The following is a 25,826-nucleotide window of genomic DNA, read 5'->3' as shown; positions in this document are numbered from 1 at the left end:
TTAGCTACTGATGTCATCACTCATTACTATTGATGTCGTCACTCATTACTTTTCAATCATAGAAACAAAACAAACTAAAATAAAAAATGAAGTTGTCTTGTTCCTTACATAGCTGAAGCTTTTTTTCCAAACATAAGAGGAGAATTAAGGTATATTAAGTTTAACTTTTTTTTTCTATTATATATTTTTATTTCATAACTTTTGGTTATTTTTTTGTTATGTGTAGATAGTAAATGATTAGAAACTAAAAAAAAGTTGTGATGGAAGAGGGCGATGGTGATGTTGATGATGAATGGATTTTACAATATAATCATACTTCAAGCAATGATGAATTGGAAGTTGATTTCTCATCAAGTTTGCTCTAGGATAGTAGAATTAAATATTCATCTAAGATTCTAGTTCTAGATTCATCTTTATTTTAGAAATTTAGATAATTTGTGAGATATTTATGATTGAGTTTTGTGACACATTTTATGTTATGTTTGAGTTTTAGAAGACATGTTATGCTTTATAACTTTGAATCATTCATCCTATATTTTAAAAATATATTTTTAATTAAATATCTGAGGCTTATGCCTCAATGCAGCTTGAGGCGAATGCCTCGCCTCACAAAGACAAAATGCCTCATGGCTTAAATACGAAATTTTAAACATTGATCTCAATATGTTTCTCTCATGATTTTCTATTTCTATGGTTCATTTGTCAGTGAAGGTCAATAATTTACCCTTTTTTTATTCTTGGTATTTGATTCTTTTGAACTTTAATTCTCTTGATATAATTGTGTTTATTTGAATATGATTGCATTCTCTCTTCTCTTCTCATCAAAATAAAGGTGTTGTTTTTGGTAGAATATTTGGTTTGCTTTCTTAGCCACTACATAAAAAATTATATTAATTTCTGAAAAGCTTGTACATTACAATCAATAATTAATTTTATAATTACTCTTTTGGATTCATAGTCACAATACTTCTTTAGCTTGATCTACTTGCTGACAATGTCTAAAAAAAAAAAAATTCATTATAGAGACTTGAGATTCGTGTTTAGCTAGCAAATTGTGCATCTACCTAAAGTTAACCCCACCATATTTTAATTATATAAATATTATCCTTAATTATTATTGATATAATTAGATTTTTTTTCCCTTCAAACACTAGTTTGATAAACACTAGGTTTTGCCCCATATACATCAAATTGTGAGGGAATTCTTGTGTTTTCAATAATAATAAGAAAGACTTTTTGTATTTGATTTTACATGTCTCGTATACTTGTGATTTTCAAGTACCTATAAAATACTTGCTGTACGTGTAAAATTCTTGGTGTCAGGGTGTCTCAGGTCAATTTAGTGTTTTGTGGCTGAAGTGTTGGCTCTTTGAGCTGGTTTTCATATCGCTTTGCACTTTGGCTTTCAAGTGGGTGTGGCCAATGTGATTCTACGATTGTTATTTCTTGATTATTCAAAGGGTGTTCTCTTCGTTCTTTTTGAGACCAATTGATTTGGTTTATTAGATGATTTTTTTTCACTTCATTTGGAATTTTCAAATTATTGCTACTTCTTTAGTAAATCCAACAAAAGAATGTACTTGAAAGGCGCCTTACCTTTATTTGTTATGTGCAGTTGATAGTTAGTAGCAATGGAACCAAACATCTGGCTGAAACTTGCAACCAAACAAATAGAAAATTAAAAAAAAATTGAACTTAACAATTTGGAAGAACTATCCTACACAATCACTTCGTTTAATATAATATTTCCTTGAGATGAGGATTGGAAATGACAGAATTATCTCAAGTTTAGCAATAAGACTAAATAAACAGCTTAAATTCATTTCTGAACTCAAAATCACGTAATTTTAACAATAAAATCATATAGTATATTTTGGTTGATACAATTTTGTATTTACCATTACATAGTCTTATCAAAAAATTTCTTTTTGTTGGTTAGAACAGGATAACTAAGTTCGTGATCATGTTGGATAAAAATTGGCTACGCTTCAATAAGTAATAAGAATTAGGGATTTAATTAGTGCTAGCTTAGTAAAATTAGTAACTTACTATATTTTTTACTAATATATTATAAATATGAACTTGTCTTTGAATTGTAGAGCCTCGGATGAGTATAGAGAAGTCGCTAAGAATTTTGTAGAAATGGCAGAAAAGCTGGCTGGTTATTCAAAAAAGTTATTGTGTCCATGCAAAGTTTGTCGAAACTTAAGTCACCAATGTATTAACATTTTGTATGAACACTTAGTCATTTATGGGATTGATCCAACATACAAAATCTGGTTTCATCATGGGGAAGAATTATCAAGAGATGATGATGTAGAGACAATGGAAACCTTTGATTCTTACAACTTGTTGAGGGCTACAAATATTGATGGTTGTGATTTTGAAAGTCATCTAGAAGGTCATGATGACACTTTTATGGAAAAAATAGAAGATGCAGACACTCCATTATATCCACAATGCACTAAATATACTAAGTTATCGTTAATTGTTGCATTGTATAAGCTTAAAACTACTAATGGATGGTCTAACAAAAGTTTTGATGAATTGTTAAAGACTTTTGAATGATATGCTTCCTTTAGATAATATGATCCCCAAGTCTATGTACGAGGTTCGAAAATTTCTTTGATTATTTGATTTAGGATATGAAAAGATTCATGCATGTGTTAATGATTGTTGTTTGTTTAAAAAAGATAAAGAAAACTTGCAAGAATGTCCAACATGTGGAACTTCACATTGGATGTCAGATAAATTGACTAAAAAGGTTCGACATGGTGTCCCAGCAAAAGTTTTAAGGTACTTTCCTATAATCCCTAGGTTGAAATAGATGTTCATGTCTAAAAGAATTTCAAAGGAATTAAGATGGCATCACAACAATAAAAGTTGCGATGGAAAAATGCATCACCCAGTGGATTCAGCATCATGGGAGCTAGTCAATGATAAATGGCCATCATTTTCAAATGAAGAGAGAAATATTAGACTTGGCCTTTCCACAGATGGATTTAACCCATTTACTAATTTGAGTTCTAAGTATAGTGTTTGGCCTGTATTGTTGGTCATGTACAACTTACCCCCATGGTTGTGCATGAAACAGGAGAATATTTTATTATCAATGTTAATTCCAGGACCTAAACAACCTGGGAATGATATTGATATATACTTAGAACCTCTCGTAGAGGACTTGAAATTATTACGGAATGAGGGAGTTGATGCTCATGATGCATTGAACAATACAAATTTCAAGTTGCGGGCTATTTTGATGTGGACAATCCAAGATTTTCCAGCATACGGGAACCTTGCTGGTTGTAAAAGTAAGGGATGTTTCAGTTGTCCCTTATGTGGTTATGGTACTCATTCAGAGTGGCTAAAACATAGCAGGAAGTTTTCATATCGAGGTCATCGGAAATTTCTTCAAGAAGACCATCCATTTCAGAGTAAAAGAAGTTGGTTTGATGGAGAAGAAGAGCATGGAAATCCGCCAAGAATCATGAATGGGACTACAATTGCTGAACACCTTAAAGATTTTGTGAATGTTTGGGGAAAATCCACTTCAAAGAAAAGGAAACAAGATGATTCAAAAGAAATGTGGAAAAAGCGATTCATATTTTTTCAGTTACTTTATTGGAAGGTTAGCACATTCTTACTACTCCTATAAAAGATATTTGTGTAAATTATTGTCTTTGGAGGAATTTCATTAGTTATTTCTTTTGCAATTTTTTTAGGAATTGTATGTTCGTCACAATTTGGATGTGATGTGCATAGAGAAAAATGTTTGTGATAGCATCTATAATACATTGCTAAATGTTGCTGGAAAAAGTAAAGATGGACTAAAAGCTCGCTTGGATTTGCAACATATGGGTATTAGGAGTGCATTACAGCCACAAGAGAAGGGGACTAGAACCTATCTTCCTGCAGCTTTACACACACTATCAAAGCTTGAGAAAGAATTATTTTGTAAAAGGTTGTTCTCATTGAAAGTACCCGATGGATATAGCTCAAATATTAGAAATTGTGTTTCAATGGAACAATGCAAGCTCATGGGCCTTAAGTCACACGATTGCCACATTTTGATGCAACAATTACTACCGGTGGCTATAAAAGGATTGATGCCATTGGGTCCAAGAGATGCTATAATAAGATTATGCACGTTCTTTAATCGAATATGTCAACGTGTTCTTAATAGAGAAAGCATAATGACATTAGAAAATGATGTTATTGAAACTTTATGCTTACTAGAGAGATTCTTTCCACCATCATTTTTTGATGTCATGGTTCACTTAGTGGTTCATATTGGACGAGAAGCACGACCATGTGGACCAGTCCAATTTCGATGGATGTATCCATTTGAGAGGTGAATCACTAAAAATTAATTGTTTTGTTTATTCTTATTAGTTTATTTGGACATTCTATTAATGTTGAGAAATTGTGTGATTAATAGATGCATAAAGATATTGAAAGATTATGTCAAATATCGAGCAATGCCTGAAGGTTGTATTGCAGAGTGTTATCTTGTAGATGAGTGTGTGAGCTTTTGTAATGAATTCACTGACCATTCAATTGAACTAAACACAAAAGAAGGTCAAAATGAAGAGTGGTCAAATGATGTGATACTTGAAGTTCGTCCAATTTCTAGGAGGAAAGAAATTATATTGTCAGATGAGTTGTTAGAAATTGCACATCGATACATTCTGTTAAATACATCTGTTGTGGAGCCTTTTCTAGAGTAAGTGAGTGATATTAGAAATTATTATTTTTTTATATTAAAAATGTAGTAATACTAACTCATTGGTCCTATAAATTAGGATTCACCTAGAGGAGTTGAAAAAAACAAACAAAATATATGAGAGAAATAGTGGATTACGTTGAAAGAAACATATACAAACTTTTTCAACATGGATGAAGGAAAAGGTAAATTAATGCAAACTAACTGGTTCATATCAGTTGTTTTAAATATCATTCAGAAAATTAACAATGTCATACTATTATTTTTATAGGTTCCTATGCATTCCTCAACTTGTGATGAAACTGATTTGTTGAAATGGCTAGCATATGGACCCAGAAAACATGCTGCTTCTTACACTGTATATATTATCAATGGTCAAAGATTCCATATACATGACATTGAGAAGTCCACATAGAATAGTGGTGTCTCAATTGAAGCAACAACTATGTGTAGATCTGGTGCCAAAGATGTACTCAAGTTCCTAATTTGGTTTCATACTATGGGGTTATAAGGGAGATAATCTTGTTAGATTACTATATAGTTCAGATTCCAATTTTCAAATGTGATTGGGCAAATGTCCCTAGCGGTGTTAGGGTGGAGGATAGTCTTACTTTAGTTCATCTACACCAAAGTCAATGGTTTGTTGGTAGAGACCCTTTTATTTTAGCCTCACAAGTTAAATAGGTCTTCTACTCAAGAGAACATGATTCTTCCAATTGGTATGTGGTGATTTGGGCACCCCCTAGAGCTTTTTATGACATGAAAAATTATGATGAGCAGGAATTCATGCCTATAATGTCTGAAGTTACTGAATCTAGGTTATATAATGTAGTGGAAGGTGAACAATATGTTAGAGATGATTGTGAGGGTATATTAGTTTGAAGAATATAAGAAAGATCCTGCTATGTCTTCAACTACAAGTGTTAATGAAGACATCCTCACAAAAGTCCTTGGTCCGGAAAAAAATACATACATGAGAGCTTTTGGAAGAGGAGTTACTCGGTCAAAGTTGCAAATTATGTCAGAAAGAGATGACCATCTGATGATGATAGAAGGTCAATGCAAATATTTGAAAGACAAAATACAACACATGGAGCAACTTATTGTTTCTTTAATGAAAAATCAAGTAAGTATTTTGATGCTGAAATTATATTTTCATGTGGTTGGATTGCAATAAGAACTAAGATTGATGTTTAATTTTTGGTTAGTCTTTACTTTTGTATTTTTTTTTTTAATTTTGATGTTGAATTCATGTCTTTCTCTCTTACATATAAATAGAATACATCTACTTAGAGTGAGGAGCAATCAAATGTCAATGTTCAATCAAATTCTCATGTTCATTCTACTCAGGTAATTATGATACTAATTATATGAAAATGATAAAATCTATAACATATAATATTCAATATAAAATCATTTACTGCTGCTGAATTTGTTTTATTGATATATTGTTAGAGTGTCAAGAACCACACATTTGGCTCCAAATGCAAAATATTAGATTGGATTGGATCTGGAGAAATTATTGCAGAAGGTTATTTTATCTTAAGTGACCCAAAGGATGAGGTTCACCATGTTCCTCTTGGGCCTAGTGCTATGAAAGTGGGGATAGATCTTGTGAGAAAGAATGATGCATTTCTGCGGAGGCCTTCAACAGTTATGTGTACTATAGAAGATGCTATAGGTAGTATAATTGCATGGCCAACTGATAAAGTTATAATTAGGTAATTAACTTTATTTATGTACTCTTTTAGTTTACTATAACTTTAAGTTGAAGCATTAATTATTTAAATTTTGTTGTAGCTAAGCAAATGGACTCACAACAAAGACAAGTGCACAAAGGATGATGAATTGAAGGATGGAGCAAGTTTCATACATGGTTTACTTTTGTGTATCTTGTAATGTTTCTATTTTTCATTTTTGAAGTAAAAATTGTTCAAGATTATAAAAACTTTATTATGTTATGCTTTCAAACTTAAGTTAGAACTAAGATCTCATGAAGTAGACACATTCATGGTTTGAATTAGTTATTGTTTAATGTAATACTTATGGTTTATCAATCTATTGAGAATTACATTTTATGATTAATTTTGATTTTTTTTTATCAAAATACAATAATGAAAATCTTTTAATTAAAAAAAACCATACAAGTATACTTATCAAAATAAAATTTAAAATTTTATTACTATATGTTATGATTTAAAAACATATTATAAGCGTAACAAATCGTTATGATTTATATAATATAACAAACTAAAAATGTTATCAAAATAATCAAATGCAACTGTTGAAAAGTGTTATGCAAAAAGTATAAGATTAAACTTCAAATTTATAGCCAAATACTCTAACTAAATGTTATTATTTGAATATTATAGCAACTAAAAATGTGTTATTGAATAGTTTAAGATAACATCGAGCATAACATTCGAATAATCTAATAGAAAAGACAAGACTTTTAATAACAGGGGCTATGTTAGCATTTTCAGAAGCATTATTAATACTCCCGGTTAGCAGTTTTTAAGTGTTATGAATACTGTTTTTTCTTGTAGTGATATTAAGGTAAGGGTTGATACAAGGATAAAATTGTAATTTGGAAATTTGAGAAGAATGTTATTCTTCGGGTCAAGTATACAATTATATGATAATTGAGTTTGAATAATTAATTTAGAATTAATTATTAAAATTTGAAAATATATTTATTTATTTATTTAAAAATTATTTTTTCGAAATATATATAATAATAAATTAAATAATTTTTGAAATTAATCATAATATTTGAGTGAGAGAAAATAAAAATTGTAAGTCAAAATAGTTTTGATTTATTGATTTATAAAAGATGATGATAATGATAATCATTAATTTGAATTTTGAATTATGGTTGTGATATTTTCCTTAAAAGATGATACCATATTTTATTGGATTGATTTATTTAAATAAATAAAAAATAGAAAAAATGTAATATTCCATGAATGGGAATAGTGCCACACGCATAACATAGTCCAAGGACTGTGCCATACATCCGTATGGTATTGATAAAGGATCAATATTGGTTTTTTCATATTTTTATTTATTTAGTTAATAATTTGAAAATATTTTTTTTTCAAATTTTGGTAAGTTAGACATTACCTAAATTTATTATTATTATTATTATTATTATGAATAATGATGTAATGTACAACCTAGATATATGGAAGACTTCGCAATGGTTACTACCCATTGATGAGTACTAACAATTATGATGATATGACAATATAGTGACTTGGTATAGCAAGTCACCAATATGTAAAGATTTTTTTACATTAATTTCGAATTTTCATATATAATGCTTAAATAATATTTTTTGAATTCTTTAATTTAATAAATATGTGACCTCCATGTAATGAGGTAGCATTTCCAAAAATTTAAAAATCAAAATTTATTTTTAGAAATATTGATTAACAACTATAAATATGGATCATTGATCTTAATTTAATAGTTATTATTAAAGTAATCATTAATGGGTAGTGACCATTAAGAGTGCCCTCATATATATATATATAAATATATATATATATATATATTATGTGGTGAAAAGGAGAACAAGAGAGATAGTGATTCAAAAGAGATTTAGAAAATTGTGAGACAAGAAATTCTCATCTTCTTCTCTTATTATTCCAACCTTTCTCAATTCATAATCTAAGTACTCATGTATTGAGATTAAGTTGTGATTTCTAAATTTCAAACCTTTGTTCCTTATATGCCCACCCACATCTTAAGGTATAGAGAATACTTCGGAAGATCGTGGTCTGATTACTCAAAGTGTTGGATAGGAAGATCGCTATTTAGACTTCAAGAGGCAAATAATTATGTCCTTAAATAATTGTATACATGTGCATGTAATATATAGTTGTGTATATATCTCTTCTACATAATAAGTGTGTAGATAATGGAAATTCTTGGTTTTAACGGTTTTTAATTTTTTTAATGTTAACTTTAATGGAATATTCTTATATTTAACAGAATATTCTTATATTTAATGGTAGTTTGTAAACAGTAAAACTTAAATAAAATAAAATGAATAATTAAAAAATTAAAATATGATACTTTTGAGATATTTTACAATGATAATTATTTACAAATAATAAATAATTAAATAAATTAAAATAGAATATTTTTTAGATATTTTACAATGATAATTATTTAAAAATAATAAATAATTAAACAAATTAAATTAAGATATTTTTGAGATATTTTACGATGATAATTATTTAAAAATAATAAAATCATACATTTTATAAATTAAATAAAATTTAATTAAATTTAAACTCACTTATTAGAATAATATCATATTAAACATATAATATAATCTACTTTCAATTAGCAAAAAATTGTTTTTAAAAAAAACTAGCAAAAAACTTAAATTTAAAATCCACATATAATATTTAATATTACATTAAACATATAATATATAATTTCTTGTTATCAATTCCAAATTCAAAAACTAGAAGAAACATAAACTTAAACATAAATAAATAAATTATTTAATTAAATTATGATATTTATTTAAATTTATATGACATTAATATAAATTTAATAAAAATAATTAATAAATTCTATAAATAAAACTAAGCAAACATGCATATTGAATGTTGCACGTTGCTTGTATCTAGTATATTTCTGTGCATGTATATTTATGTGTGTATTCTTAAACATATAAGTTTTGGAAAAAAAAAAATTATTGTTAATAAAATGGGTCCACCGTGCTGATGAGGATCGTCTGTCTAAAATTTGTGTACTATTGTGTATCCACCAATGATTTTGTGACAAATCATTTAATAATTTCTCTAATAAAACTTAACACTCAATTGCCGTTTGTTACTTCGTTACTTTTTATCCAATTTTTTATTTCCTTTTTTTCTTTATTCATATAATTAATTACTTTTACTACAACCACCACTCTTATTATTTTTGTTTATATGTCTTACTTTACTAGTGCATTATCTTATTCTATTTTTGTTGATATGTACATACACGTGTACATGTATTTGTAACCAATTCCATTTTTGTTTCCTTTATTTTTTTAACTCAAGGATATATATAATATAATATAATATATATTATTACAATATTTGAGTTTATTGATTTTTTGTTAATTACTCTTTTTTTTTAACGTGTTGTTATATAACTTACTCAATTTTTTTTTTTATATTTACAATAGCTATTTCTTTTATATAAATATTATTATCATTTAATTAAACCAATTATTTTTTATTTCATTTCTTTTACAGTAGCTATTTCTTTTATAAAAATATTATTATCATTTCTTTCTTCATTTAATCAATTACTATACTATTGCCAACTGTCTTACTATTTTATTTATATGTACATATGCAACTGTACTGCCAATTTATTTATTAAGCTATTTTTTTCTAGGCTTTGAAGAACACATTTTTTTCCCACGGCAAGTTCTCCAGTTTTTGAGTTTAAATATATGACTCTATATGTATATGCTATACATCCTATTTTTGTTTCCATTACTTTCTGCATTTTTTTGTTTCACTTTTATTTCATTGACACTACAAGAAATATTGGTTTTAGATGCAACTCTATTAGGGGTGACTATATGTCGCCCCTAATATTCTAAAAATCAGGCGCGACACATCATTAGTCGCTCCTGATATTGGTATAAGTCGCCCCTGATGTTGAGAGATTTTCGCCATTTGTGAAAATTATTAGGGGCGACATGTCGCCCCTAATATTCTAGTATCAGGGGCGACACATGATTAGTCGCCCCTGATATTGGTATGAGTCGCCCCTGATGTTTTGAAATTTCTGCCACTTGTGAAAATTATTAGGGGCGACTATATGTCGCCCCTAATATTCTAGAATCAGGGGCGACACATCATTAGTCGCCCCTGATATTGGTATGAGTCGCCCCTGATATTTTGAAATTTTTGCCATTTGTGAAAATTATTAGGGGCGACTATAGGTCGCCCCTAATATTCTAGTATCAGGGGCGACACATGATTAGTCGCCCCTGATATTGGTATGAGTCGCCCCTGATGTTTTGAAATTTTTGCCACTTGTGAAAATTATTAGGGGCGACTATATGTCGCCCATAATATTCTAGAATCAGGGGCGACACATCATTAGTCGCCCCTGATATTGGTATGAGTCGCCCCTGATATTTTGAAATTTTTGCCATTTGTGAAAATTATTAGGGGCGACTATAGGTCGCCCCTAATATTCTAGTATCAGGGGCGACACATCATTAGTCGCCCCTGATATTGGTATGAGTCGCCCCTGATATTTTGAAATTTTTACCATTTGTGAAAATTATTAGGGGCGACTAATATTCTAGTATCAGGGGCGACACATGATTAGTCGCCCCTGATATTGGTATGAGTCGCCCCCGATGTTTTGAATGTTTGCCACTTGTGAAAATTATTAGGGGCGACTATATGTCGCCCCTAATATTCTAGAATCAGGGGCGACACATCATTAGTCGCCTCTAATATTGGTATGAGTTGCCCCTGATGTTTTGAAATTTTTGCCATTTGTTAAAATTATTAAGGGCGACTATATGTCGCCCCTAATATTCTAGAATCAGGGGCGACACATCAGTAGTCGCCCCTGATATTGGTATGAGTCGCCCCTGATGTTTTGAATGTTTGCTACTTGTGAAAATGATTAGGGGCGACTATATGTCGCCCCTAATATTCTAGAATCAGGGGCGACACATCATTAGTCGCCTCTAATATTGGTATGAGTCGCCCTTGATGTTTTGAAATTTTTGCCATTTGTTAAAATTATTATAGAATGGCCATCTAAACAAGATTTTACAAGATCCATGACATTCAAATAGAAAAATAGAAGCAATTTAATATAAGGGAATAAAAAAAAAAATTCATCAATGCATTCAAGATATCATGTCTAGGGTTTTGAAATAACCCTTAACTATAAAGAAAACTACTCCATAATCATATTTCATATTCATAAACATAAATATTCAATGAAAATAAAAGTGTTTTGAGAAGAATGAAAAACTAGATTGAAGAATATAGATGATGATGTTTTTTCCTCCTCCTCTGCTGCTCTAGCCTCTAAAAATCGCAATCCAAAGTTATGATAAAAGTTAACCCTAATCCCTTTTATAGCCCCCAATAATTACATTTAAAATTTAAATTTTAAAGAAAAATTTGTCGCACGGCCGCGGCCACGGGTCATATTCTGGGTCATGTTCGCGCGGAGGCCGCGACCAGGAGATCATGTTGGCCGCGGCCAATCACTACTACAATCTGGACATCAGGCATCGGTCATGGTAGGTCAGTTCTGCAGAAACCGACTTAATATATGTTCATAAGTCGGTATTCAGGGAACCGACCTATCATGTTAGTCAAAGAGAAGCATGGCAGGTCGGTTTTTAAGGAACCGACCTACCATGCATAACATAAATTATCATTGATGATTTCTTGTCATAACATAAATATTTTATGACTATATGTCGTTTTTAATCTTAACAAATAATTATTTGTGACTGAAAGTATTATACAGTAACAATTTGTCCTTGAGCAAAAATATATGTAGTCATAATAAATTATTATTTTTGTTGCTAATACTTTTAGCTACGGACTTTTAAATATATTTTTAGTCACAATTTTTATTGTAATCATGGAAACAATATTATTTATAGTGAAACTTACATATATGCCATCTTAAAATTTTAATTAAAGAGATAATTAATGTAATAATATAATTTCATATGTCATTCTACCTCGATCACTATCTTTTTCTACCAAAAAATTTACAGGATTTATACTCTTATTTGTTGGCAATTAAGTTTCAAAATTTTCCACATTCCCACATATTGTAAACTTTCATTCACAATTTCGATTGATTTTATGCTACTCAAGATCAATATTAGTCGATCTACAATTCTATTAAAAAAATTGAGACCAACAATTGATTTATGAGTTGAGAATTTGAATATGAAATTGTCCTTTTTTTCAAAATTTTATTCAGGTAACCAGCAATGAGATAAATTATTACCGGTTACAACTTTTTCAAGTTTAAAACTGGTAACAGTTACAAGTTTAAAACTGGTAACAATTACAAGTTTAAAACTGGTAACAGGTTACAAGTTTGGGAAAACTTTTTTCTTTTGGTTTCAAAATCGTAACCAGCTACTACTCTTGAACTAAGAAAAAGTTGTAACTAATTACTACTTTTATCGTTGTAATAAAGTAATTGTGATAGGATCTTACATATTTTGGAAGAAAAAAATTCAGATCCAAGATTTAACTATAAATAATATTGTTTCCATGATTACAATAAAATTTGTGACTAAAAATATATTTAAAAGTCCGTAGCTAAAAGTATTAGCAACAAAAATAATAATTTATTGTGACTAAATATATTTTTGCTCAAGGACAAATTGTTACTGTATAATACTTTCAGTCACAAATAATTATTTGTTAAGATTAAAAACGACATATAGTCATAAAAAATTTATGTTATGACAAGAAATCATCAATGATAGAACCGACCTATTATGCAACTTAGTAGGTACTTAGTAGGTCGGTTTTATAAATCGACCTACCATGCTATTTTCTTGATATGTTTTTTTTAAGTATACTAATTATTATTTATTAATTACCTTATATTGTATTTTTTTTAAAATATAATATTATTTACAATTCGAAAAAAAAAACTTAAGAAAAAAAAATCAAATCTAAAAAAAAGAACCAATTGCTATGGTACCTGGTTGCTTAGTCAGGTGTGAAAACAAAATCAAATCTAAACAAAAGAATCTAAATTAATCGCTATTGTAACTGGTTACACCTAGGTCTAAAAAAAATCTGATATGAATAAAATGAATCAGACATCATGGTACCTGGTTACTTAAACAGATTTGGAAAAAAAAAACCCAGAAAAATCAAAAGTTTTGTTTGCTTGTTTTTTTATTTCTTGTACTTGTATTATGAATAAATTTTGTAAACCTATCGATACATTTTTTGAGCAAACATTCTAGTTCTATTTCTTTAAATAATTAATAAACACATAAATATTTATGTTAGAACCTTATTTGATGAACGTTTGGCTGCTAAAGCTATATCCAATTGATCTAAACATCACAGGGAAAAACCTTTTGACAACTTTTGCCATTTTCAACCAAAAAAACTAATCACCTAACCTAAGCTTTCATATGTTAAAAGTACCATAAAATATTCAACTACCTAGTTTCTTATACTACTCTAGTCTACATTAAATAATAGCAGTCAACTTTTTTTTCAGTACATTTCTTAAATCAAATCAAATATGAAGTCAAGTACCTGGTTACTTAAATAGATTTAGAAAAAAAAGCCCAGAAAAATCAAATTTGAAGTCAAGTACTTGGTTACTTAAACAGATTTAAAAAAAAAAACCCCAGAAAAATAAAATATGAAGTTCAAAATCAGATGTGAAAAAGAAGAAAAAGAATAAAACTAGATTTGAAGAAAGAAAAAGAAGAATAAGAAAGACCAAATAAGAAGAAGAAGAATAAGAAGAAAGAAAGAAGAAGAAGAAAAAAAAGAAAGAAAGAAAGAAAGAAAGAAGAAGAAGAAGAAGAAGAAGAAAAACCAGTTCGTCGTCGCCGTCGTCGGAGGCAGCGGCGAAGGTAACATCGCCGGAAGAAATCTGAGGAGAGATCGTGAGAAAGAAAATATGAAATGAGGAAGAAATGGGAGAGGAGAAAGAAAGGAATGAGAAGAAGAGACAGAGATGGTGAGGAGATAAGAGAATTAAGTTTATGGTAATTTATTTACCATATTTTAAACTTTTTTTCCAAAACTTACCATATTTTGTACAATTATTTTTTTTCCCATAAATTTAGAAACTATTTATATTTTTCCCATATTTATGTAAACATCTCTTATAAAATGTCGTCGAAATTCAAATAAAAAAATCTAAAAATATAATTAATAAATAATTTAATTTAAAAAATAAACTAAAATTTTTTAAATATATATTTATGAAAATTATGTATATTTATTAAAAACTTTTAAAACTAATTGTTTTTTCGAAATTTTTCATATTATTAACTTTTGTATTTATAATAATTTTTTATATTAAAATTAAAATTTAATTATATAATGAGATAATAGATGGGTTTATGTCTCAAATTATGTATTATTTCTTGGAATGATTAATAAGTGACATTAAAATTTAGAAATGGAGAATAGATTGAATTTAAAAAGTTTTACTTTTGTTAAATGAATAATTTAATTTAAAAAAAAAACTAAATTATGTAAATATATATTTATAAAAATTATGTATTTATTAAAAAATTTTAAAACTATATTTTTTTTGTTTCTAAATTTTCCATATTATTAATTTTTGTATTTATAATTAATAATTTTTATATTAAAATTTAAATTAGCTATGATATAAAGAATAATATACTTAAATGTAATTTAACTACATTATTCTTTATCATATTTTATAAAATTAGTGTAATATTGAAAATGAGTTGTTCTATTTATTGGTTAAATATTGAAAATAATTTAAAAATGTTATATTATACAAATATATTTATAAAATAGTATTAATTATTAATTTGCAACATAGAGTAATTATTAGTTAAAAAATAATTTTTCATTAATTGTCTAATTTTTTTAATTATTAATTTAATTAGTTATTATATATTTAATAAAAGAAGTTTTTTTAAATAAAATTTTATTAATAATACTATTTCCCTGCAAGCCAAATAAAAAAACCCCCCAAAATGTGTTTTTCCCACTGTAATATCCTATATACCCCAAACCCCAAATCCTCCAGACACCAAACGAAAATTGGGTCTCACTATATCCTCTCAGACCCCAAACCCCAAACCCCAACCTTCTCTCCGTAAGTCTCTCCTCTGTAAGTCTCCCTCTCTCACACTCAGCCTTCTAGATCCGTTCGACCCCACTGAACTCAGCCTCTGCAAGAACTCAGCTCTCGGCTTTCTCTCCCTAACGACCCCACCGAACTCAGCTTCTGTAAGAACCAAGCGATCACACAGTCTCTTCCGCTTTCTCTGAGGTAAACTAGGCAGCCAAATATTATGGAATTTTGAATTTCTCAGCCAAATTTGAATATGCATTTGCGTTGTTGTGCTCAGATTTGTTCATTTGGTTGACTTTCTCTCTCTATGATCCATTCATATACATATACATATCTATATTTATTAATTAATGTTACATATATTATATTTTTTAAAATATAAATAAATTAATAAATTATTTGTAATTTCATTTTTATAAAAAAAAAATAGCATGACAAATTCGTCGTTATGCGCTTTTTTGGAGAGGCACCAAATATACGTGCCTTTTGCCAAATATTTTTTGTCAAAACCCCTTTTTTTCCCTCATATTTTCTCTACTCCTCAGAACCTTGCCGCCTCTAGCCTCTCTCTCTTCCAAATCTTCCTCCCTCTCAAATTTTCCCCCTTCGCCTCTATGTCTTCCAGTTCTCACTCTCTCCTCCGCTCTCTCAAATGAGGTAAGATCCACAACTGTTTTTATTTTATTTGTTCTTATGTGACCCACGGCTCCTCTCTCTCACTCTCAGCGTCTTTCTCGTATATATCCTCACCTGAATAGCTTTTTCCTATACATATAAATATATATATATAGATTTATTTGGTTTGTTGAAAAAGTTTTAATTTTCCCCCTTCTCTTGCATCTCCTGTCGCGCTCTCTATTTCAGGTGATACACACACATATATATATAGTTTTCCTCTGCTCTCTTTCTCATTTATATTTGTTTTGTTTTATTCTTTTCTTTTTTGTTGAAAATGTTTTGATTTTTTCCTTGCAGGTCCCGCCGCCCTCTCTTTATATGAGGTAATATATATAAAAATGTATATGTTGTTTTTTTTTTGGCTTTGATTTTATTGAATAGATCTAAATTTACTAAAAATTATGTAAGATTATTAGATTGTATATAAAAGTTTTGGGAATGAATTTGTGATTGGATATTTTTTTCTATTATTGGAGATTGAGTTCTTACATATTATTATGCAGATAATTATGATTTTTTTTGGGTCTCATTTCACTCTAAAAATATTCTGGGTTTGTGTCTATTTTTATATATTTGGGTTTTCTATAAGTTTCTTTATGTAAAACTTGCAGATTGGAAACCTGAAATAGATTTTTATATTATGTTCTTAGTCTTGTTGTTGGCATAGCAGAAATATTGTTGTATGTATGTATTTATCTTTACATTATATTTTGTATTGAGCATAAGTGAAATAAAGAGGTGCGCATTGCATTGACCATAAGTGATATAAAAGAGGTTCTTACTTTGATTATTTGCATGTTATTTCTCTTTGCTTACATAATTTGCTGATCTATTCTAGTATATATATATATGTATGTATATAAAGATATAGTAAGTGTGCCTTGAGATTATAAATGATAGGACTGGACTCCACTATTTCCCACACTCCATGTGACTAGAATAATGCTTATATGTGTATGGGCATGTGTGTATACATACACAATATATATAAATATATATCTTCTTAATAAGCAAGTTGTGAACACCAGACCATAGTATAGTATTAGATTTGGTGTCTTGTTAAGCTTTGTTCAATAATCAAAGCTATCACATACTGACCTTTTCAGTGTTGCACACACACCTTACGTTAAATTCGGCAAAGGAGCTTTTTTTTCTTTCATAAACCTCCTATTTTTTTGTTGTCAGAACATTGTAATGCTTGGTAATTGTATAAGATGCCCAAATAATGTTGTGACATTACTGATGAAATAAAGTAGAGAATGTGCACCCTGATCAGCATGTGCATGAATGAGCATTTTCTGGTCTAAATAATTCACTTGTGGAAAGAAGAAAGAAAAAGCTACTACAATTATAAGAAGTATTAACAGTACATAATGATCTCATAACTTACTAATCCAGAGTGTTTTTTTGAACTAAAATTTGGATAGAATGAATGAACTTATCCAAATTGATACCTTTTTAATTACTAAAAATAAGGGTTTTTGGTTGATTTTCAGTCCACAGGTTCTTTTTTTCATGACAAGAGTATCACACTGGGAAGTCGTATAGGAGTTAATAGTATTCTAGAGCTGTCCAGAAGATCAATCAGAGGAAGAAAAAGTGAACCTTCTAAAGAAAATAAGTGAGTGGAATAAATAAGTGAGTGGTTAATTAAATATAGTTAGTGAAAATAAGTGACTTTTTGTTAAAAGAAATTGGATTTTGATTTTTTTTGCTTTTAGACATTATTGATGTTTTTGAGAGTTATATTCTTATTTATGTATAGAGTACTCTCGATCTCTCTGTCGTCGCACCCTCACCTCACCCTCACTCTCGGTCTGCTCTCCGATCTCTCAGACGCCGAAGTCCAGGTAAGCTGAAACCCAACTCAGAATATATATAATTGCTTTTATATATATATATATTAAGTTGATTTAATTTTGTTTTAATTTAATTATTTGGGTTGATTTTGTGTAGAAATTGAAGGAGTATCTCTTGGAAATTCGGTCACTAGTATAATATAATTTTGTGGCATCAAGGTATTTATTTTTTAATTATGTTATTGGTTTAATTAATATAATTAATATGTGAATGTGTGTACAAAGTGAGATGTGTTTAGTGATATATTTATATATGTGTATAAAATTGTAGTATGTGTTAGTATTTAAATTTGATTAATAATATGTATATTGTGAATGTTCTGGGAATTTTCTGAGTGTTTTTTGTAGGGTTTTAAATTTTTGGGATATGTTATAACAGAAATGTTATGCTGTCAAAATTTTGGTAGAGTTAGAGGACTAAATAAATAATAATATAATAAATTAGACATTAAATACTTAGAATTAACAAAATAAATTAAAGAATAAATTAAAATATTACATAAATAATTTAATTTAATATTAACAATTTAATAATTTTAAAATAAAGTGAAAAATTATAATTTAATATAAACAAATTTAGTAATTTAAAAATAAATTAAATAATTAGATATATAATTTAAAAATAAATTAAAAGTTAGATAAATAATTTCAAAATAAATTAAAAAATTATAATTTAATTTAATATTAAAAAATTTAGTAATTTAAAAATAAATTAAAAGTTAGATAAATAATTTCAAAATAAATTACAAATTTAGATAAATGAATTAAAAAATTATAATTTTATTTAATATTAACAAATTTAGTAATTAAAAAATAAATTAAAAGTTAGATAAATAATTTCAAAATAAATTACAAATTTAGATAAATGAATTAAAAAATTATAATTTTATTTAATATTAAATTAGTAATTAAAAAATTAGATAAATAATTTCAAAATAAATTAAAATTTTAGATAAATGAATTAAAAAATTATAATTTAATTTAATATTAACAAATTTAGTAATTTAAAAATAAATTAAAAGTTAGATAAATAATTTCAAAATAAATTACAAAATTATAATTTAATATCATAAGATTTTATAAGAGATCATAAAACATCTAGTGTTAAAAAATATTTCTTTATTTGTTGCTTTTCTTTGGTGATAAAATTTGATCACCAAAGATTGGATAGACGTTTTATATATTATCACCTAGTGATAATGTTTTATTAATTATTTTCAATCACGAAAAGCCTTAGACCCGTTCGGTGAAGCTGAGTCAGTAAGAACTCTTAAATATGCTTCTCCGAATTATCCAGGACGGTATGTGTCCGCATGGATAGTTTGGATTTGTTGTGTACCTATAATTTGATCTAGTGCTCATTTTATTGTTTCATTAATAGAGATTTCAATATGTGTCTCCTTATTTGTTCTCGTAAGTGGGCAAACTTAATTTTAGTTTGCCCACTTATGAGAACTATAGGGAGGTGCTGCCGAATTTTTTACATAAACGAAACAATTTTAAGAGTGTAGATTAAATTATATGTATATTACAAATCTGAATGGGATAGGTTCTTTACCCTTATAGAAGTGGAGTGAAAATGTGGATTAGGGCACACACACATAGTCAATAAGTTTTAATTATTGTTTATTCTTCTATCGTAGATGCCGATCGATAAGAGTTGGACGGCATTATGGAAGTGTAACTGTGATGCTTATTGGAACGGTCTCCAAGCCTTCTTGAGAATGGCAAAAGAACACGTAGACTGCGACGGGAGAATTTTATGCCCGTGTGTGAGGTGCCTGAATGTTAAACTACAAACTATAGATACAGTGGAGGCTCATGTCTTTGACAAGGGTTTTCAACAGAGTTATCAAAAGTGGGTTTACCACGGCGAGGTGGAAGCTAGTGTTGCCAATGAGGTAGTTGAGGAGAATGAAGATGTAGACGAGATGGTTGACGTCGTTGATGATTTCCTCTTACCGACAAATGCAGAGGAAGCAGATGGTGTGTCTGGCAGTCGAATGGGACAGTATTATGACGAGTTGTTCGACGAGATTGAAGCTGAGTTGTATCCGGGTTGTGATTGGATATCATCCTTAAACTTTTTGGCGAAGTTGATGCATTTGAAAGTTAGAGGGAAGTGGCCAAATAACTCTTTCGATGAATTGTTGAAGTTACCAAAATTTGCATTTCCGAAAGATAATAAAATTCCCCCAACACACTATGAGGCGAAAAAGAAGCTGAGTAAGTTAGGGTTGGGATAGCAATCAATCCATGTGTGTAAATATGATTGTTCCTTATTTTATAATGAGCATGCAAGCAAAGATTCATGTCATGTGTGTGGGAGTAGCCGATGGGTCAATGAAAAGAAGAAGGGGAAAAAGGTTCCACACAAGGTGATGCGTTACTTTCTGTTGACTCCCAGATTAAAGCGAATGTACAGTTCAAGACATACAGCTAATGACATGTTATGGCATCATACTGGGAGATCAATAGAAGATGGGGTGATGCGTCATCCGGTTGACGGGTCTGCATGGAAAGACTTTGATGCCACCCATCCTGATTTTGCAAAAGATCCTAGAAATGTTCGTCTAGGCTTGGCTGCTGATGGGTTTAATCCTTTTGGCAACATGAGCTTATCATATAGCATGTGGCCTGTGATTTTGACGAACTACAATCTCCCCCCTTGGCTATGCATGAAGGAAGAGTATTTTATGCTAACTCTGCTTATTCCTGGGCCAAAACCACCGGGTAAAGACATGGATGTATTTCTAAGACCTTTGGTGGATGAGTTAAGACAATTGTGGATTAACGGGGTCGACACAAGAGATGGCACAAGGAATGAATTGTTCAAGATGCGTGCAGCCCTTCTGTGGACAATTAATGATTTCCCTGCTCGTAGTAGCTTGTCTGGTTGGAGCGGGCAAGGGTATAAAGCATGTCCAACGTGCAATGAAGACACCACTTCCATTTGAGTGATTGGTAAGACATCGTATGTCGGTCATAGGCGATTCTTGAGGAGTAATCATAAGTATAGAAGGGACAAAGAATTTGATGGCAAAGTTGAGAAAAGAAATCCTCCACAACAATTTACTTGTCAACAAGTTTTAGATCAAGTCAATGCTTTACCGCTTCAAGTGTCTGGTAAACATGACAGATTTGGGGGGGGGGGGGTGAAGCGCAAGCGAGGTGCAGGGGAAAGTAATTGGAGGAAAAAAAGTATTTTCTATGAACTTGATTACTGGAGTTCAAATCAGTTAAAACACAACCTAGATGTGATGCATGTTGAGAAGAATGTGTGCGACAGCATTCTTGGGACTTTGTTAGATAATGATAAATCTAAGGACACCACTAATGCAAGACATGATTTAAAGAATATGGGGGTTAGGAAATCGTTGTGGATTTACGAGGATGCCAATAAAAGGTTAATGAAACCGCATGCTCCATACGTGTTCACTTTTGAACAGAGGCGAGATTTCTGTCAATTTTTGAAAGGAGTGAAGTTGCCCGATGGTTTTTGTTCTAATCTAAAGAAAAAAGTCACAGACAATGACTCAAACATTGTTGGGTTAAAGTCCCATGATTGTCATGTGATAATGCAACGATTACTTGCAGTAGGTGTTCGCAAGTTTTTACCAGAATCTATATCAACTACCATCACTGAATTGTGTAATTTCTTCAAACAATTGTGCTCTAGGACACTGAATGTTTCTGATATGGAGAAAGCTAAGGATGACTTGATTGTTATTTTATGCAAGATGGAGTTGATTTTCCCTCCAGCATTCTTTGACATAATGATCCATCTGGTTTTGCACTTGCCTGCTGAAGCAATATTGGGAGGACCTGTATTTATGAGGTGGATGTATCCTTTTGAAAGATACATGAAAAAATTAAAAAACTATGTCAGGAATAAAGCTCGTCCTGAAGGATCTATAGCAGAATGATATGTTGCAGATGAGGTTTTGACATTTTGTTCAATGTATTTCAAAGGTGTGGAAACAAAATTTAATCAGCCTGATCGTAACGAAGATGCACCGTATGTGAATCGACACCTCACAGTGTTTGAATCTCAATGTCGTCCTCTTAGTAAGGGAATTCCCGTGCCCCTCGATGAAAATACTCGAAATAAAGCTAAGTGGTTCATATTGGATAATTCTCCAGAAACTAAAGTGTATTTAGAGTTAGTACATAATTAATATTCATTTTATTCTTTGTTCAATCTACTCCTTAATTAACAATATTGACATTGTTAATTAATTAACAGGGAACACCTAACTGAGGTGCAACAAAGAGATATGGCTGCCAATCATAAATTGATACATAAGAAAGAGTTTCGTTCATGGTTTCATAAGAAGGTAACTTGTACTTAGAAAATTGCATACTACAAATTACATTCTCATTCTAATATATTTCTTTATTATTAGATATATGACTTGCACCAGCTTGGGTCATTAGAGCATGCTGATGAATTACTAGCTTTAGCATCTGGGTCAGATCTATTAGCTTACTCCTACCAAGCATGTATAGTGAACGGAGTTTGATTTGTCTCATACAATCGAGATCAGAATCGAATTACACAAAAAAATGGAGTGTGTGTTGCTGGAACAGAAGGTTTTAACTATTACAGGCAACTTGAAGAAATACTCCAGCTGTCTTTTACTGGTTCTTATTCGGTGGTATTATTTCGATGTAAATGGTTCAATACAGATCCGAAAAAAAAGAAAACCATCACTGTAAATAATATTACTAGTATCAATGTTAGCGGTGAATGGTATAAAGATGAACCGTTCATACTAGCTAGTCAAGCAAAACAAGTATTCTACATCGATGATCTCGTTAGAGGACGAGATTGGAAAGTTGTCTAAGAAGTGAATCATCGGCAAGTTTGGGACTTTCCAGATGCTTCAGATATGATTGCTGATGTTGATGTTGTACATGACACCAACTCATCGAATTTTGTTTTGACTGTGGATCTCGGAGAGTTGGTTGTTCAGCAATCTGATGTACCAGCGACTCAAGTCAACACGTCCCATCGACCTTCTTTAGTTGTTCAAGAAGATGATGGATTTATTAATGACAATGAAGATGATATGGCAGACAGTGTAGAAGAAGCAGAAGATGAGGATGAATTAATTGTCGACCTTAGTGATGATAATACTGATGATGTGTGCCCGATAGATGTTGATGTAATTAGTGAGGATAGTGACTATTCTACTTAGTTTTGTATCTAGTGTTCAATGTATTATACATATTGAGAAATAAAAAATTCGTTTCCAAATAGCATGTTTCAAATTACCTAATCAATTGAAATAATACTCAATAAATTAATTATAAATAATAATTAAATATTAAAATAGATAGGTTAAATTACTTTCGTGTTAGTAGATGTCAGCAGATGTGGCTAGAGCTCACGGTGGAGACGCTGGCGGTGATCCTCCACCGGATCCCGACTACATGCGACTCAGGTAATTTTTTTGTTATTTTATTTACTTACATATGTTTATCATGTATATACTAATATTCTATGTATTATTAATTAAAAAAAATATAGGAATCCCAACTAAGAGAAAGGGTCGTGGCGCAGCTATTGGAAAAGATCTAGAGGAGAGGCGGCGTAAAAATGGAAAACCACTGGAAGTAACGTTTTGCCCACGAACGTACAAGGTTGTTGGGGGCGAGCACGCTGCTTTTGTCCGCCTTATGGGAACCCAAATTAAAATGAAAGTTCCCGGACATTACGGTTCATGGGAGTTAGTGCCTAAACAATACAAGGATCAGGTCCTTGGCATAATTCAGGTAAAAATAGTATTAAATATATTTTTTAAAAATTTGTCTTTAATATAGTACATATATTATTAATATGTTTAATTTTCAATTTAGTACTATTATCAAATAGCGGGCCGCGAGGATTCCTTAAAGTGTTTAGATGGTATCGATCGTGAGATGAAGGACCGATACCGTAATAGGAAAACACTAATACATGAACACTTTGAGAAACACTACAATGGACCGGAGGATTGGGATAAGGTTCTAAACAACCCAACCAATGATGTTAACAAGGAGGAGTGGAAGCAGATCTGTCAGTTATTTACAAGTCCACAATTTATTGCGCGCTCCATAAAGAATAAGGAAAATCGGAAGAAATAAAAGTATTCTACAACGTAGGGTACAAAATCGCTGGCAGCCGTCCGTTTTGAAAAAGTAAGTAAAAGATAAAATATTATCAACATTATGTTCTTTTAAATTATATGTTCTCTAACATTTTTGTTATATTTTTTAGACGAACCCGGACCTCATTGAGTCATGGAAGGATTATCATTGGAAGAAATCAACAAATGATTTCGTGAACGATGATGCTCGCCAAGATTATGTAAGTTTGAATTATATTTTTTAATATTAATAGAGTTATATTTAATGTTAGTGTCTAACATTTTTTGAAAACAGGAAAAACTGAAGGCTGATTTTGAGTTACAAACTCAACAAACATCCACTGATGCTTCTAATAATGATAGTCCGACATCAGTTGATCAGGTGGATGTGCTACAAAAAGTGTTAGGCCAAAGGCGTGGACATGTGCGAGGAGTGGGCCGCAAATTGAAGGGGTCGGGGTCGGGGTCGAGGTCGGGGTCGGGGTCATCATCTACCCAACACTCTCACTTCAGCGAGTCTCAAGTTCATCCTCATCATTCAAGAGAATATATAGAAAAATTGGAGAATAATCTCCAGAAATTGACTGATCAAGTTAATTTCTTAACTCAATATTTTGTACCTTCATTTCGTCCACCAAACGTTCAGATGCCGCCTGTGCCTGATAGTGATCATATTTCTAGGGCTTTGTCTTCTCAACCTCCAGCTCCAACTCATCCTTCTATGTACGGGGCAGCGCCGTCTCAACATATGGTACCTCCATATATGTACGGAGCAACACCTTATCCGTGTCCGATTCCACTGTCCTCCCAGCCATCGTATCCCTACATGTATGGAGCTGGATCGTCCACATTACCTCCCCAATATCCTTGGCCGATGCCGCCACCGCAGCAATCACAACCCCAGCCACCGCAACAACCACAACAAGAAGACAACAGGGAGGAGGACGAGACAGCTGATTTAGGAGACTAGGTTTATTTTATTACTAATTATTGTTAAATTTTATGAACAATATGAATATTTGCTATGTTAATGTATTATGAATATGTACAATTGTTATTTTAATAAACTTATTTGAATATTTAATATAATATTTTCATTTTTAATATATTTGTTTTCAATTATCTAAATTTTAAATAATAATTTCGATAAATAATTATTTAAAATTATATTTATTTAATTAATTTTATTATTTTTTTATAAAAAAAATAGTATTAGGGGCGACATTGTCGCCCCTGATAATATGCCATGAGTACAGTATTATGGCGACAGAGTATAGTATTAGGGGCGACGTGTCGCCCCTTATAATTTTTAATATGCCACGAGTATAGTATTATGGGCGACAGAGTATAGTATTAGGGGCGACGTGTCGCCCCTGATAATTTTTAATATGTCACGAGTATAGTATTAGGGGCGACAGAGTATAGTATCACGTCGCCCCTGATACTTAATTATGAGGGGCGACATTGTCGCCCCTGATAATATGCCACGAGTATAGTATTAGGGGCGACACGTCGCCCCTAAAACTCATTTTTGTTGTAGTGTGATGGACACAAACAATATATATGACATATTTATGTATATATATAAATAAT

The 25,826-nt window shown here is 30.5% G+C and overlaps 1 protein-coding gene across 1 annotated transcript; it reads left to right on the top strand.

Moving 5' to 3' along the window:
* The first annotated feature begins 4,896 nt into the window (after nt 1-4,896).
* On the top strand, nt 4,897-22,498 carry LOC133821091 (uncharacterized). The gene is made up of 8 exons (XM_062253593.1): nt 4,897-4,908; nt 4,995-5,081; nt 5,504-5,591; nt 16,032-16,222; nt 16,541-16,566; nt 18,009-18,093; nt 18,200-18,261; nt 22,349-22,498. The coding sequence occupies exons 1-7, from the start codon at nt 4,897-4,899 to the stop codon at nt 18,239-18,241; spliced, it is 531 nt and encodes a 176-aa protein (XP_062109577.1). The 3' UTR covers nt 18,242-18,261; nt 22,349-22,498.
* The last annotated feature ends 3,328 nt before the right edge of the window (nt 22,499-25,826 follow it).

Source organism: Humulus lupulus, chromosome 1 (genome assembly GCF_963169125.1).
Source record: "Humulus lupulus chromosome 1, drHumLupu1.1, whole genome shotgun sequence".
NCBI lineage: Eukaryota > Viridiplantae > Streptophyta > Magnoliopsida > Rosales > Cannabaceae > Humulus > Humulus lupulus.
The sequence above is the reverse complement of the archived record's forward strand: the minus strand, read 5'-3'. Positions and strand labels throughout refer to the sequence as shown.